This window comes from Anneissia japonica, unplaced genomic scaffold (assembly GCF_011630105.1).
Source record: "Anneissia japonica isolate Jap-2015-1 unplaced genomic scaffold, ASM1163010v1 scaffold1239_len605302_cov174, whole genome shotgun sequence".
In the NCBI taxonomy this organism is placed as follows: domain Eukaryota; kingdom Metazoa; phylum Echinodermata; class Crinoidea; order Comatulida; family Comatulidae; genus Anneissia; species Anneissia japonica.
The window spans coordinates 141,398-153,357 of NW_022748776.1; the positions used below are offsets into that span (position 1 = coordinate 141,398).

Genomic DNA, 11,960 nt, shown 5'->3' on the forward strand with positions numbered 1-11,960 from the left:
GTATAAGAGACAGTAGAGAATGATTCGCCACCAAAGTGCAACATTAAACAGTGACGGATACTGGATTTTGAAATCACCTCAGTCACACCATGGTTGAACTTTTTATGTCTAAAAATTTGAATGTAATTTCCTTTTATCCCACATTTATTGTTTATTTTTTGTGAAACTTAGAGCGAATCATGGTTGATATTCCACCAAGATTATAGCTAGAAACGAAATAGAAGCAACATTAAACAGTGGCGGATATTGGAATTCGAAATAAAGAGGGGTCAGAAAGTCAATTTTACAGATAGATGGCCGATAACCTCAGTCTCACATGGTTGGGGCTAAGATCGATGGCATTTCTAGATGGCATGAAATGGCACTTTCAGACTCAAAATTTGAATGTAATTTTCTTTTATCCCCAATTTATTTTTAATTTCGTAAAATTAAGGGCCACTTGATTAAAAAAAATATATATTCAACATCCAGGTAGGTAAGAGCAATATTAGACTTGCCACAAGTTTCTAATTGGTTTTTCTTGATGTTAAGAAACTTTTCCAAGAGCGCCACTAACGTTTGGTGTATCGAGAAACTTTTTTTTTATAATTATGTTGTTGCAATTGGATACGCTAAGAAAAAGTGTACTATGGAACGCCATGCAAATAGGTAATATGAAACGCCATTGGTGCCAAAATAGATTTAATTTTGAGCATTTTCAGTGATTAAGACAAAGTTTTGGGAATGGAACCCAATCTAGACCAATATTTACAAACAAAAATATATAAACAAGATGTTCAGTACCTGATTTGTGCCTCTAACACTAAACATCTTTACACAAAGCATCATAAAAATAAAATATTGTAACAGATCAGAATTAAAATAGTGGAATTAAAATATAATGCTAGTTAAAACAATTTACAGTAAACAAAGTCTATGCCTATGTCAAATGTATTTCAATTTATAAGGCACCAAATGATTAGCGGTCTATGTTTATCATAATCACGCTGTTGTAAGACAAGACAAATAATGGAATCATGAAAAATTGGTCTAAAAATCTGAACCCAAATTCTTCGCGGACCCCCCCCCCCCCCCCCCCTTTGACTTAGCGAACCCCCAATTTTATAAAGTAATTAATATACAAAAAGCGCATACAACAGGCCTACATTAAAAACCGTTGTTGATCACTCGGCGCGTACAAGAAAAAGCTTACGGTGCTGTACTCATTTGATAAGCTGATACATCATACATTCAAACAAATAAAATTCAATATTTTAATTCAAGTAATTTAGCTGTTTTTGCATACCTTAAACGTTGACACTTTATAAAATATTTAAAAGGAGCAGGTCAAAATTTACACCTTGTAAGACCATGCTGTACTTTCTAAATCATGAACTTACTCTTACCATACAGGGCGTGATCAGTTTGTCATGCCTAGAATATGATTAAATTATATCGTGGAACCATAATCAAATATATATCGACCTGATTTTATATTTCAGTGTTAACGATTCCCACGTTAAAAAAAATTAAACAATTTATATTGATTAAATTAATTGGTAGTTTACTTTATTCAAAATGAAAATCAATTTTCCATATTATAAATATAAGACATGCCAGGTATCGTATATCTCCATAGACATTTATATTTTTTATAATTGTCTTTTGGACATTTTTTGTGTGTCATTTAACCGCTACAGTAACGGGCAGTTTTACCAAGCTTCATGTTCAAAAGGTAACAGATTAATTACGGATATATTTCAATGTGTAAAGGAGAAGATGACGGTGTGTTGGTTAATAGCTACGGTACCGTATTAATTTTGTAAATTCTTTAATATTTTACCATTTTTCTATTAATTTTTGTAAATTTCTTTCGCTCAAAAAACTGGGATAATGGTGATATTCCGTTAACCCCGAGTCTACCAGTTGGTTCCACAGCGTTTCTCATTCGACTGAGACTCATTTATTCTTTGTGATACCAAACAGTTGTAATATTCCAATTAGGCTATAATAGCAAAAATAACAATATAAGAGGTAGAGTACTTATCAGTGGCAAGTCCGTATGTTTCGAATTCGGGTTCTCAACTAGAGTACACCTAATACGCAACGAGTCTCTTATACTTATACTTATACATTTTCATCTTTTATTTTCTCATGGGAGAAAGGTCCAGGAGCAACCTCTCAGCCTACAACCATGAGAACCGCAAAAGAGCAGGCAGCCCAGAGAAGAGAAATTGAGAGCAATTCACAGACTCGTCCTTTCATATGGACATCCATCCAAACGGCCGATCCAATGCGAATGAATTTCAGAAATGAACATAACAATTATGTTATTATGTATTATAGGAACACCAACATGGGTCTAACCATTTTTCCCCCAAAAATAAATCATAGATATACTACGCTTTTACCAATAATCAATGTTGTTGCAATGACCGGAGCTAATTTGCATATTTCACATAATGATATACCGTAACTACTTATATTGAGTGAGACACTTAATTTGTCATGATGGAATGCTTAGATACAGAGTTGTAGCTAATGGAACCGCTTATGCAAATTGGAAAAAATTCCACCAAATCTCAATCATGTAGGTGTACTTTATTATGGTAATTATGTGAAAAAAATAGTTGCAATTTGTTTTGGGCAAACTACCTCTCCTGCACGTACACATTCATTATTTATAAACACATGGAATGTATTTTTAAAGGCCCATGTTTGGAGTGTGCTTATATATTTTTGCACAATAAAAAGAAATTATACAAACAAATTCACCAAAAGGTTCTTCTACTTTTCTGCTTCTAATTAATGTCTTTACTATTCTTTAGACCTAGATAGCCTAGAGAATATTCGTGCACTCTCGCTAGACACAATTGAGCGGAAGATTTACTGGATAGGGGAAACGTCAGAAAAAGCCATTTATTCATCAAATTTTGATGGGTCTGATACCGTGATGATATTGGGGAATTTGAATGACCCCAGAGCTATTGTGGTCAACTCCCAACACGAGTGAGTACCTTAATTAATTTGGATTTTTCAAAACATTTCAGACATGTTTCAGCTACATCACACAGTCATTATCAGTGAACTATAATAATTTGTTAAGCACTTTAGATAACGATCTAGCATTGATCTATCTTATAGCTATTTCTGCTGTATTCTTTTGTAGTATTTGCTTCTTCGGCGATCGTAAACGCATTGTGCGTTTCAAGTTGTCAAGCGTGTCTGATCTTGCTGATTTCCCGGCAAGTGGATTGGTTACAGCAGTCACCGTTGATTTCACAGGTAGGCGAATATAGGTATTCATTTATTATTTACTTAAACTACCCACCATTCTGTTATAATATACTTGTAATATATTTTTTTAACTTGTACCGTATGGGTTATTAATGTAGAACCTTAGCAACAATATCCAAGGGGCGGGGCTTAGCGGAAAGGTCCATTCTGTGTAACAAAGTATATTTTCTTTAAGCTTTATCCTTTATAGAACACAAGAAATCTTATTTTACTTTTAAAAGTAAAGTTCAATCAATATTCTGGTATTTAATAAATATTTCTTGTGAATAATAATATTTCAAAGATGGTTTTCCTCTTTTCAAATGAATTGCAAAATAAAATGTCCCAATCAATGGAATTTATGGAAAATGTTTGCCAACAACTAATAACAAATCATGTGTATACTCCACACTAGGAATCAAAGTTTATTTTTGTAGATCTATTTGGATATTTAATTTGATCATTTTGATTCCAATAGGTGAAGTGGTTTATTGGTTCGACAAAACTGCATTAGAGATACGAGCATCCAATTTTGACTTCGTTGATGTTCGGAGCATCGTCGATATGAATATAAACAATCATTCACAGGCACGTGGATTAGCCCTGTATGAATCCGGTATATACTGGATAAACGTAAATTCAGCTGTTTTCCGAGCTGACAAAGACACTGGTTACAATATAGATGCAGTGAGTGACATGGTATTTGAAAACCCATCTGGACTATTTATATACTATAGCAGTACGTTTTCTTAATTCTTTTATTTATTCTTAAATTCTCCATTATGACAAATGTAACGGACGTTTGTTCATAAATTCCGCCATTATCATAAGATAATGGCTATATTTATCCCTGTCTGAGGCTTATTGTATAAACTAAATTGGATTGTATAATAATAAATAAATTGACCGTAATTTTTAGATTCAAAATCGGATAAAATAACGACCGCGACAAAGGAACAGCATTCAGTTCAATTCAAATTATTTGGCAATTCTTTCATAATGCAATACTGTAAATGGCCAAGGTGCACATAGAAGAAAATAAATGTATGGTTGTGTATCCCCGTTAAACAGAAGAATGAACAAGCAAATCATCGAAATCGCTTCAAAAATCAAAATCAACAATATTGATCAATCAGTAATTACTGATTGGCTGATCGACAGGTCGATTACTTATGTTTAATAGATGACAAATCAGATTTTCCTATATAATGACAATCCTGTTTGATTTATCATCTCATCATTACATATATACCTTGACAATAGATACTATATACAAAATAATTTTAGACCTTAGTAATGTTTACATACAGTAGAACTCGTGGGATTTTGTGCAAAGTGTAAGTCCACTTGGGCCTATGTGTAAAAATTGCTGACTGTGTGTTAGTATTATGGTACATGCATTTCATATCTTTTTACAATGGATGCAACTACCGGTAATTCACTGGTAGTAACAACTGAGACAGTAGAGGAAGCAACAACGTAATCAATGGTTGCAAAAACGGATTTAACAACAATGGACACAATAACGGGTATATGACCAATACAAGCACTGTAGATAGATTTACTGTATAGTAGGCTTACATAGCTATAATATATACCGAGGAAACTCTAATAAAGGACCACAATGTGGGAGGAAAAGTGGTTGTGGTAGTATTCGCAACAGACGATATCTTCGGTACCGATTTCGGAAGTTTTTTTTTAGAGATGTAGATGACGTTGTTATTAGATTTAGAGTAATTTGTTTCATTATTTCTATATATACATTATACTGTACTAGGCCTATAGGCCTACATTTAGGTGTATAATATATAAATTGACTGTAATTTTTAGAATCAACATCGGATAAATCAATTAACACATCAATGGATGCAACAACTGAAAACTCAACAACTGAAACAACAACGGGACCAACAATGTATGCATCAATGGTTGCAAAAGTGGATATAACCGGCGCAACAACGGACCTCATAGCCAATACAAACACTCCAGGTACAAGTATAATAATAGTAGGCCTATATAGCTATAATTATACCGAAACTCTATTAAAGGACCACGATTTTGTTTTTTAAAAATGTAATGACGTTTTTATTACAGTAATTTGTTTCATTATTTCTGTATAAATATGTATATACACATATTTATTCATATAAGTAAATTAACCGTACTTTTTAGATTCAGTATCGGAAAAAACAACGGTCACAACGAAGGAAACAGAAACGGATGAAACAATTGAAAACTCAGTGTTGGCAACAATAGAAACAACAACGGAAACAACGTATACAACCACGGTTGAAAAGTCGGATATACCAACCGACGTAACCTCGGACACAAAAACGGACACCAGCATAACCAATATGAACACTCGAGGTAGACGTATAGTAGGCATATTCTTTAATAGCAGTATATACACAGGAAACTATTATTTCTTATCGTAATTGTTTTCTTTTTCAGATCTAACAAGTAAGAAAGGCATAATATGTGTATCTACAAAATATCACAAAGGTAGATCCTTCATTTCCTTTTTATTGAAAGCTGATTTGATGTGTTATTCATACAAGTGTTGTCAGTAGCTTGAAACTAGCCTATGTCTAAGCATAGCTGTTTCTTTGCTCTATGGTATAAGCGTTGTTATAAGTTAACAAGTTTTTCTAGTAGGTTAATAAAATCAAGTCATCTTTCGGAATATGAGAAATGCCCATGTCACTTCTAAATCCATCCTTTCGCTCCTGTCGGGAACACTCAGCTTTCCGTGAGGGACATCTCCCTCTCCCCACCTATTGGACAAAGCCTGTCGTCAGAACTATTTGAATAGTGTATCATTTTAACAATTTGAACATTAAGCAATGGCCTTTGAGCACCCTCAAGTGGGTAGATAAGACATATTTTCGTCGTTAAACATGTTTTTGAATTGAATCTTAACACAACCAGAATAAAATTTAAGAATACAGTATGTCATACCCATGCCAAATGCAATATTCCATTATTTCTGTAGCAATAAGTTGTTATTTTTACTTACGTTCGATAATATTAGCTACACGAGGTTACTTTACGAAGTTCTTCGACACTGAAAAACAAGAGATGTGCCTATTACAACGAATCAGTTCAGTGTATAGCTTTGAAGTGACAAGTACCAAAAAATGCGCCATTGAATGCTTGCTAACTGCAGATTGCAATGGCTTTGTAATATACAACCATCTACACAAATTGTCCTGTTCTCTACTGGATCAAAATATCACCGAAACTGGGGTCATTCAACAAGGTTGCGTTACGTATAGAAAACATTTGATATATTAATGCGCTTTAGATTTGCTCGACGACGTGACCTTAGAACGGATTCACTCATCCGTTACCGTCCTACGTTTTCTGCACAACGTAGATTCAGCGCCAAACTGCGTTCTAGAAACCCAGACGACAAAGAGAACTCTCGTTCTCGCATGCACATATGACTTTATGTGACGTCATTACGTTCGAGGTCCTACCGTCGTCGTGCAATCGAAGCATCCTATTATTGAGGAAAATCTATGTCTATATTTTACTGTAAATAAAATTTCACATTCAAAATACAATATAAACTCACTGAATATCATTACTTGAAAACATTTGACACTCAATATGAGGGGATTGAATTGAATATTATACTCTAAATGAAATTCAAAACTGTTTGAGTCACAATCTTTTGATATGAGACAAAACCTCTATCAAATAATGTATAAAAGTGTGACAAGTGAAATTATCTTAGTGCATTATGTAATATCTAGTACACGATTTTGGTACGTACTTTAGCTTATATATATGATATGCTGTAGGTATATGATATGATATGACATTACATGATATTATATATGGTATGACAAATTTAGAAACGAAAAAGAAAGGCAATAAATCGAAAGGTAGAAGAAAAAGAAAAAAACATTAAATGGTAAAGAAAGGGAAAGGAAAGAATAAAATTGTGAAAAGCAAAGAAAAAGAAAATGCATGCAAGAAAAGGAAAATGTATTCGAAATAGAAATTTAAAAGAAGGAATTGGAAGAAAAAGGAGAGGTAAAGAAAGAAATTACAGGAAAGTAAAGGAAAGGATAGACAGGTTGTAGGAATGAAAGAAAAGAAAGGAAGGAAGAGGGAATAAAAGACATGAAAAAAAGGAAGAGAATGGTAAGTAAGGTAATAGAAAAGAAATATAGAAAGGTAAAAGAAAAGAAATAGGGCCTATTTAACCATTAATTTAATCAATTAATTCATAACTTAAAATAAGTAAGTTTAATAATAATAATATATATATATATATATATATATATATAATTCATATTCATTTATCTTTTTTAATTAGATTTAAATAATTTATCCCACTCCCTGCTGTAAAACGCATAGAGGTATTTTAAATTATGCGCTATATAAGTTCACAATTATTATTATTATTATTATTATTAAATGATAATATGATATGACAGGCCTATAATATAATATGATAGATGTTATATCAGATATATATCATACGATAATTTGTGGTATGGTGTATGATATATTAGATTTATATTTTATTAGTCATGACATAATATCATATAACAGGCCTATATCGTATGTTATAGGCCTAATGTACTTGTAAAACCACTTTGTTTTACAAGTATAATTTTTGTTTCGACGCCTGCTATATAATAGGCAGATGTGTATAAGAGACAGTTTCATATCTTTTTACAATGGATGCAACTACCGGTAATTCACTGGTAGTAACAACTGAGACAGTAGAGGAAGCAACAACGTAATCAATGGTTGCAAAAACGGATTTAACAACAATGGACACAATAACAGGTATATGACCAATACAAGCACTGTAGATAGATTTACTGTATAGTAGGCTTACATAGCTATAATATATACCGAGGAAACTCCTGTCTCTTATACACATCTAGATGTGTATAAGAGACAGGCTACATCACACAGTCATTATCAGTGAACTATAATAATTTGTTAAGCACTTTAGATAACGATCTAGCATTGATCTATCTTATAGCTATTTCTGCTGTATTCTTTTGTAGTATTTGCTTCTTCGGCGATCGTAAACGCATTGTGCGTTTCAAGTTGTCAAGCGTGTCTGATCTTGCTGATTTCCCGGCAAGTGGATTGGTTACAGCAGTCACCGTTGATTTTACAGGTAGGCGAGTATAGGTATTCATTTATTATTTACTTAAACTACCCACCATTCTGTTATAATATACTTGTAATATATTTTTTAACTTGTACCGTATGGGTTATTAATGTAGAACCTTAGCAACAATATCCAAGGGGCGGGGCTTAGCGGAAAGGTCCATTCTGTGTAACAAAGTATATTTTCTTTAAGCTTTATCCTTTATAGAACACAAGAAATCTTATTTTACTTTTAAAAGTAAAGTTCAATCAATATTCTGGTATTTAATAAATATTTCTTGTGAATAATAATATTTCAAAGATGGTTTTCCTCTTTTCAAATGAATTGCAAAATAAAATGTCCCAATCAATGGAATTTATGGAAAATGTTTGCCAACAACTAATAACAAATCATGTGTATACTCCACACTAGAAATCAAAGTTTATTTTTGTAGATCTATTTGGATATTTAATTTGATCATTTTGATTCCAATAGGTGAAGTGGTTTATTGGTTCGACAAAACTGCATTAGAGATACGAGCATCCAATTTTGACTTCGTTGATGTTCGGAGCATCGTCGATATGAATATAAACAATCATTCACAGGCACGTGGATTAGCCCTGTATGAATCCGGTATATACTTGTCTCTTATACACATCTAGATGTGTATAAGAGACAGAATGATACAGTGCTAAAACGTAATTCTTACATTGTTGTTATTACTTTGAAGTTGTTTGCAAGATGTAATTGTAACGCTTCTAACTTTGCATTCTATTAAAGGTAACCACGTTTGGCTATGTTATGTGTTTAGCTTAAATTATGTTTTTAATTCTACAGTGAGTAATCTACGAATCCCCGTTGAATTAGATGCTACTTTATCAGAATCAGAACCATTTTATTATCTCCAAAAGAAGAAATTGTTTGCTCGATCGATAAAAACTTTCTTCAAAATACATTAAAATACATTCATAATAAAAAAAATACGATACAAAAGTACATCACAAATTCAAAACATCAGATTTTAAAAACTTAAAAACACTAAAACACAATAAATCGAACGAAAAAAATAACGAAAAAGAATAAAAGTACGTTAAAAATCATACAAAATACATTCATAAAAAAAAAACAAAAAAAAAATACCATCCAAAACGGCAGAGAGCCATGACTATCAGTAGGCACAAATTAGATTGCATAGGCTATAAATTCACACATACCCACTAAGCTTGAACCTATTGTATTTTTTAACATCATGAACAACGTAAATAATTATAATACAAAGAAATTGTTCCCAAACAAGTATATTTTTTAGTTGGCTTTATATTGTGTGAACCCTTGATAGACAAATGATAGGTCTACAAATAGAAGATACATTTAACGCAGATACATAAAAACTTAAGTACTCATGTAGAGTAAAATTTTAGTACACTTTTTTTAATAAGAACACATTGAGGCTGACCATTGCTTAAAAAGAAGATCAAAATTATAAAAAAAATTAAGGCTGAGGTAAAATGTTAAATGAGGGTGTATTTTTAATTTTTTTTAAATTTGTATTTATTTATTTACAAAAACCAACAAAGCAAGCTAGTCACATAGGCCTATAGTAAAGTACCGGTATTAATGTTTAGAAAGATTAGGCCTATACTTTTACCTATATAATACCCTACATAAATACAGCACAGTCATATACTGCTAGCATAATAATTTTTTATCATATATTTTTATTTAAAAAAAGTGTATTCTAGTATGTGGTTCCAAAAGCCATCAAGAAATATTATCCACATGTACAATTCAAAAAAGAAAAAAAAAAGAAAAATAAACGTCATTTAATAAGAGAATGAATAAGTATATTTTTTTTTATTTCTGCATAATGAGGGTAATTCCAATATCATTGGTTTGTTTTTCAAGTCCTTGCAAACGGACTTTTAAAAGCAAGTATCATCAGTTTTTTTTATGTCGAACCGAATTCTCATTTAATCGCAAAACTACGATATCTATAGAGATATCTCTAATTATTTTAAATAGCAGTATCTTAGTTTAGTAATAGGGATATCTCTATTTAAAACGGAGATATCTCTAATTAAAATAGATATGTCTCTATTTAAAATTAAGATATATAGGCCTATATATATATTTGCGATTAAATAACTATTCGGCTCGCCATACATTTTTAATAGTAAGCCTATGAGCGCTGAACCATTGAGGTCTCTTGTGTTTCTGGTTCCCAATATTTAAGATGCATTGTCAAATAGTTCTATCATTGAACCTGCTTTTGGTTGTTACAACATGATTCGTGATGAGTAGCATGGCCTGAAAATTATAGTGAACGGAATTTTTTTTAAAGGTCTTATATATTTCATGTAAACAACACCCAGGCCTGAGGCCTGTATCCAGCGATGAATAAGTATGTATCCTACTTCCCAAATCGGAAAAGTTTCACAATTTAAGACGGGCATAAAATTACCCAATATATTGTTATTTTCTGTAATAATTAGAAATGGATCATGAATTAGAAATGCTCCAGGAATCTTGGTCCATTTTTGCACCCCGCACCAACATGATGAAAATCCTGGTTACGGCCCTAAATAGGAGAATGTAAATTGATATACCTTCATGATTGAACCATAGGTACATACAGTATACTATACCGACCTAATGTAAAGTGCCTTCTTGATTGAATAGAGGTACGAACTTCCCTTGTTTGCATGTAACCGGTTTTGAAGTTCTCTACCATTCTAAGTCCCCCATAATAGGTCCCCTATAGAAGCTATCTCTATGCAATGTTCTTTGTGTTTATCTTTGTGTACAAAGTCACGAATAAAGGTAAAGGGCACAGTAATCGTCTTCAATGAACCGTTATGTAATTTAAGGAGGTTAACTAATTGTAACATTGGTTTGCAGATCGCTTCTCGGAGTTTGTAAAAGAAAATTTTGAACAGTTTGCTGTGTTCAGTAACTACAAATAATACATTAAGTTTATTCATTTTAGATACAAACTGAAATGATAAAAAATGTATTATTGAGAAAAAAATTTACAATTTCAATACTAGTATTTCTACAGCACTAAGTGCTTGCTACCGTACTCTTCACAGTATAATACACTTTTTTTTTTATAAGAACACAATTTATAAGAACACTGAGGCTGAAGTTGCTTAAAAATTAAGAACAAAATAAGAACAAATTGAGGCTGACGTAAAATTTCAAATGAGGATTATTTTTAAAAACCAAAATGTTATATCTGTACATTATGTGCAGTAGGTGTGACTGTAATACCCTCTATAATACAGTACAGTAGGTGTACCTATCTGACATTTGGGGAAAATTTGTTGTGGGGTCACTTTCACCTACATTCCAGCACAGTGCATACTGCCGTACAATTAAATAATTTTTTGTTTAAAAGGTGTGTAAACTAAGAACAAAATAAGAACATTTTGAGCCTGAAATCAGCCAAAAAATAAGAACACTGAGCCTGGGCAAAATTTTACTGGTTCTTATAAAAAAAAAAGTGTAGTACAATAGTAGTAATATATAATAATATTACACTTATTGATAATAATAATAATAATAATAATAATAATAATAGTAA

General features: G+C 32.0%; 2 protein-coding genes across 2 annotated transcripts in view; both read left to right on the plus strand.

The window, feature by feature from the left end:
• The window catches only part of LOC117120944 (low-density lipoprotein receptor-related protein 8-like), an 8,585-nt gene extending 4,577 nt beyond the window's left edge, over positions 1-4,008 (plus strand). The window contains exons 4-6 of the mRNA XM_033266041.1: positions 2,808-2,988; positions 3,149-3,264; positions 3,734-4,008. Of these exons, the coding sequence (XP_033121932.1) occupies positions 2,808-2,988; positions 3,149-3,264; positions 3,734-4,008 (572 nt within the window). The remainder of the gene's footprint in view (positions 1-2,807; positions 2,989-3,148; positions 3,265-3,733) is intronic.
• A 716-nt stretch (positions 4,009-4,724) lies between these two features.
• LOC117120965 (papilin-like) lies at positions 4,725-6,847 on the plus strand. Its single transcript, XM_033266066.1, has 5 exons — positions 4,725-4,784; positions 5,086-5,244; positions 5,428-5,622; positions 5,707-5,757; positions 6,287-6,847. The coding sequence occupies exons 1-5, from the start codon at positions 4,742-4,744 to the stop codon at positions 6,547-6,549; spliced, it is 711 nt and encodes a 236-aa protein (XP_033121957.1). The 5' UTR covers positions 4,725-4,741; the 3' UTR covers positions 6,550-6,847.
• Positions 6,848-11,960: the final 5,113 nt, after the last annotated feature.

Excerpts from the sequence above, each read along its gene's own strand:
- LOC117120965 (XM_033266066.1), top strand. The coding sequence starts at position 4,742 with ATGGTTGCAAAAACGGATTTAACAACAATGGACACAATAACGG. Across the intron at positions 5,245-5,427 it reads AGCCAATACAAACACTCCAG|ATTCAGTATCGGAAAAAACA; the intron begins GTACAAGTATAA and ends CGTACTTTTTAG. Across the intron at positions 5,623-5,706 it reads AACCAATATGAACACTCGAG|ATCTAACAAGTAAGAAAGGC; the intron begins GTAGACGTATAG and ends TTTCTTTTTCAG.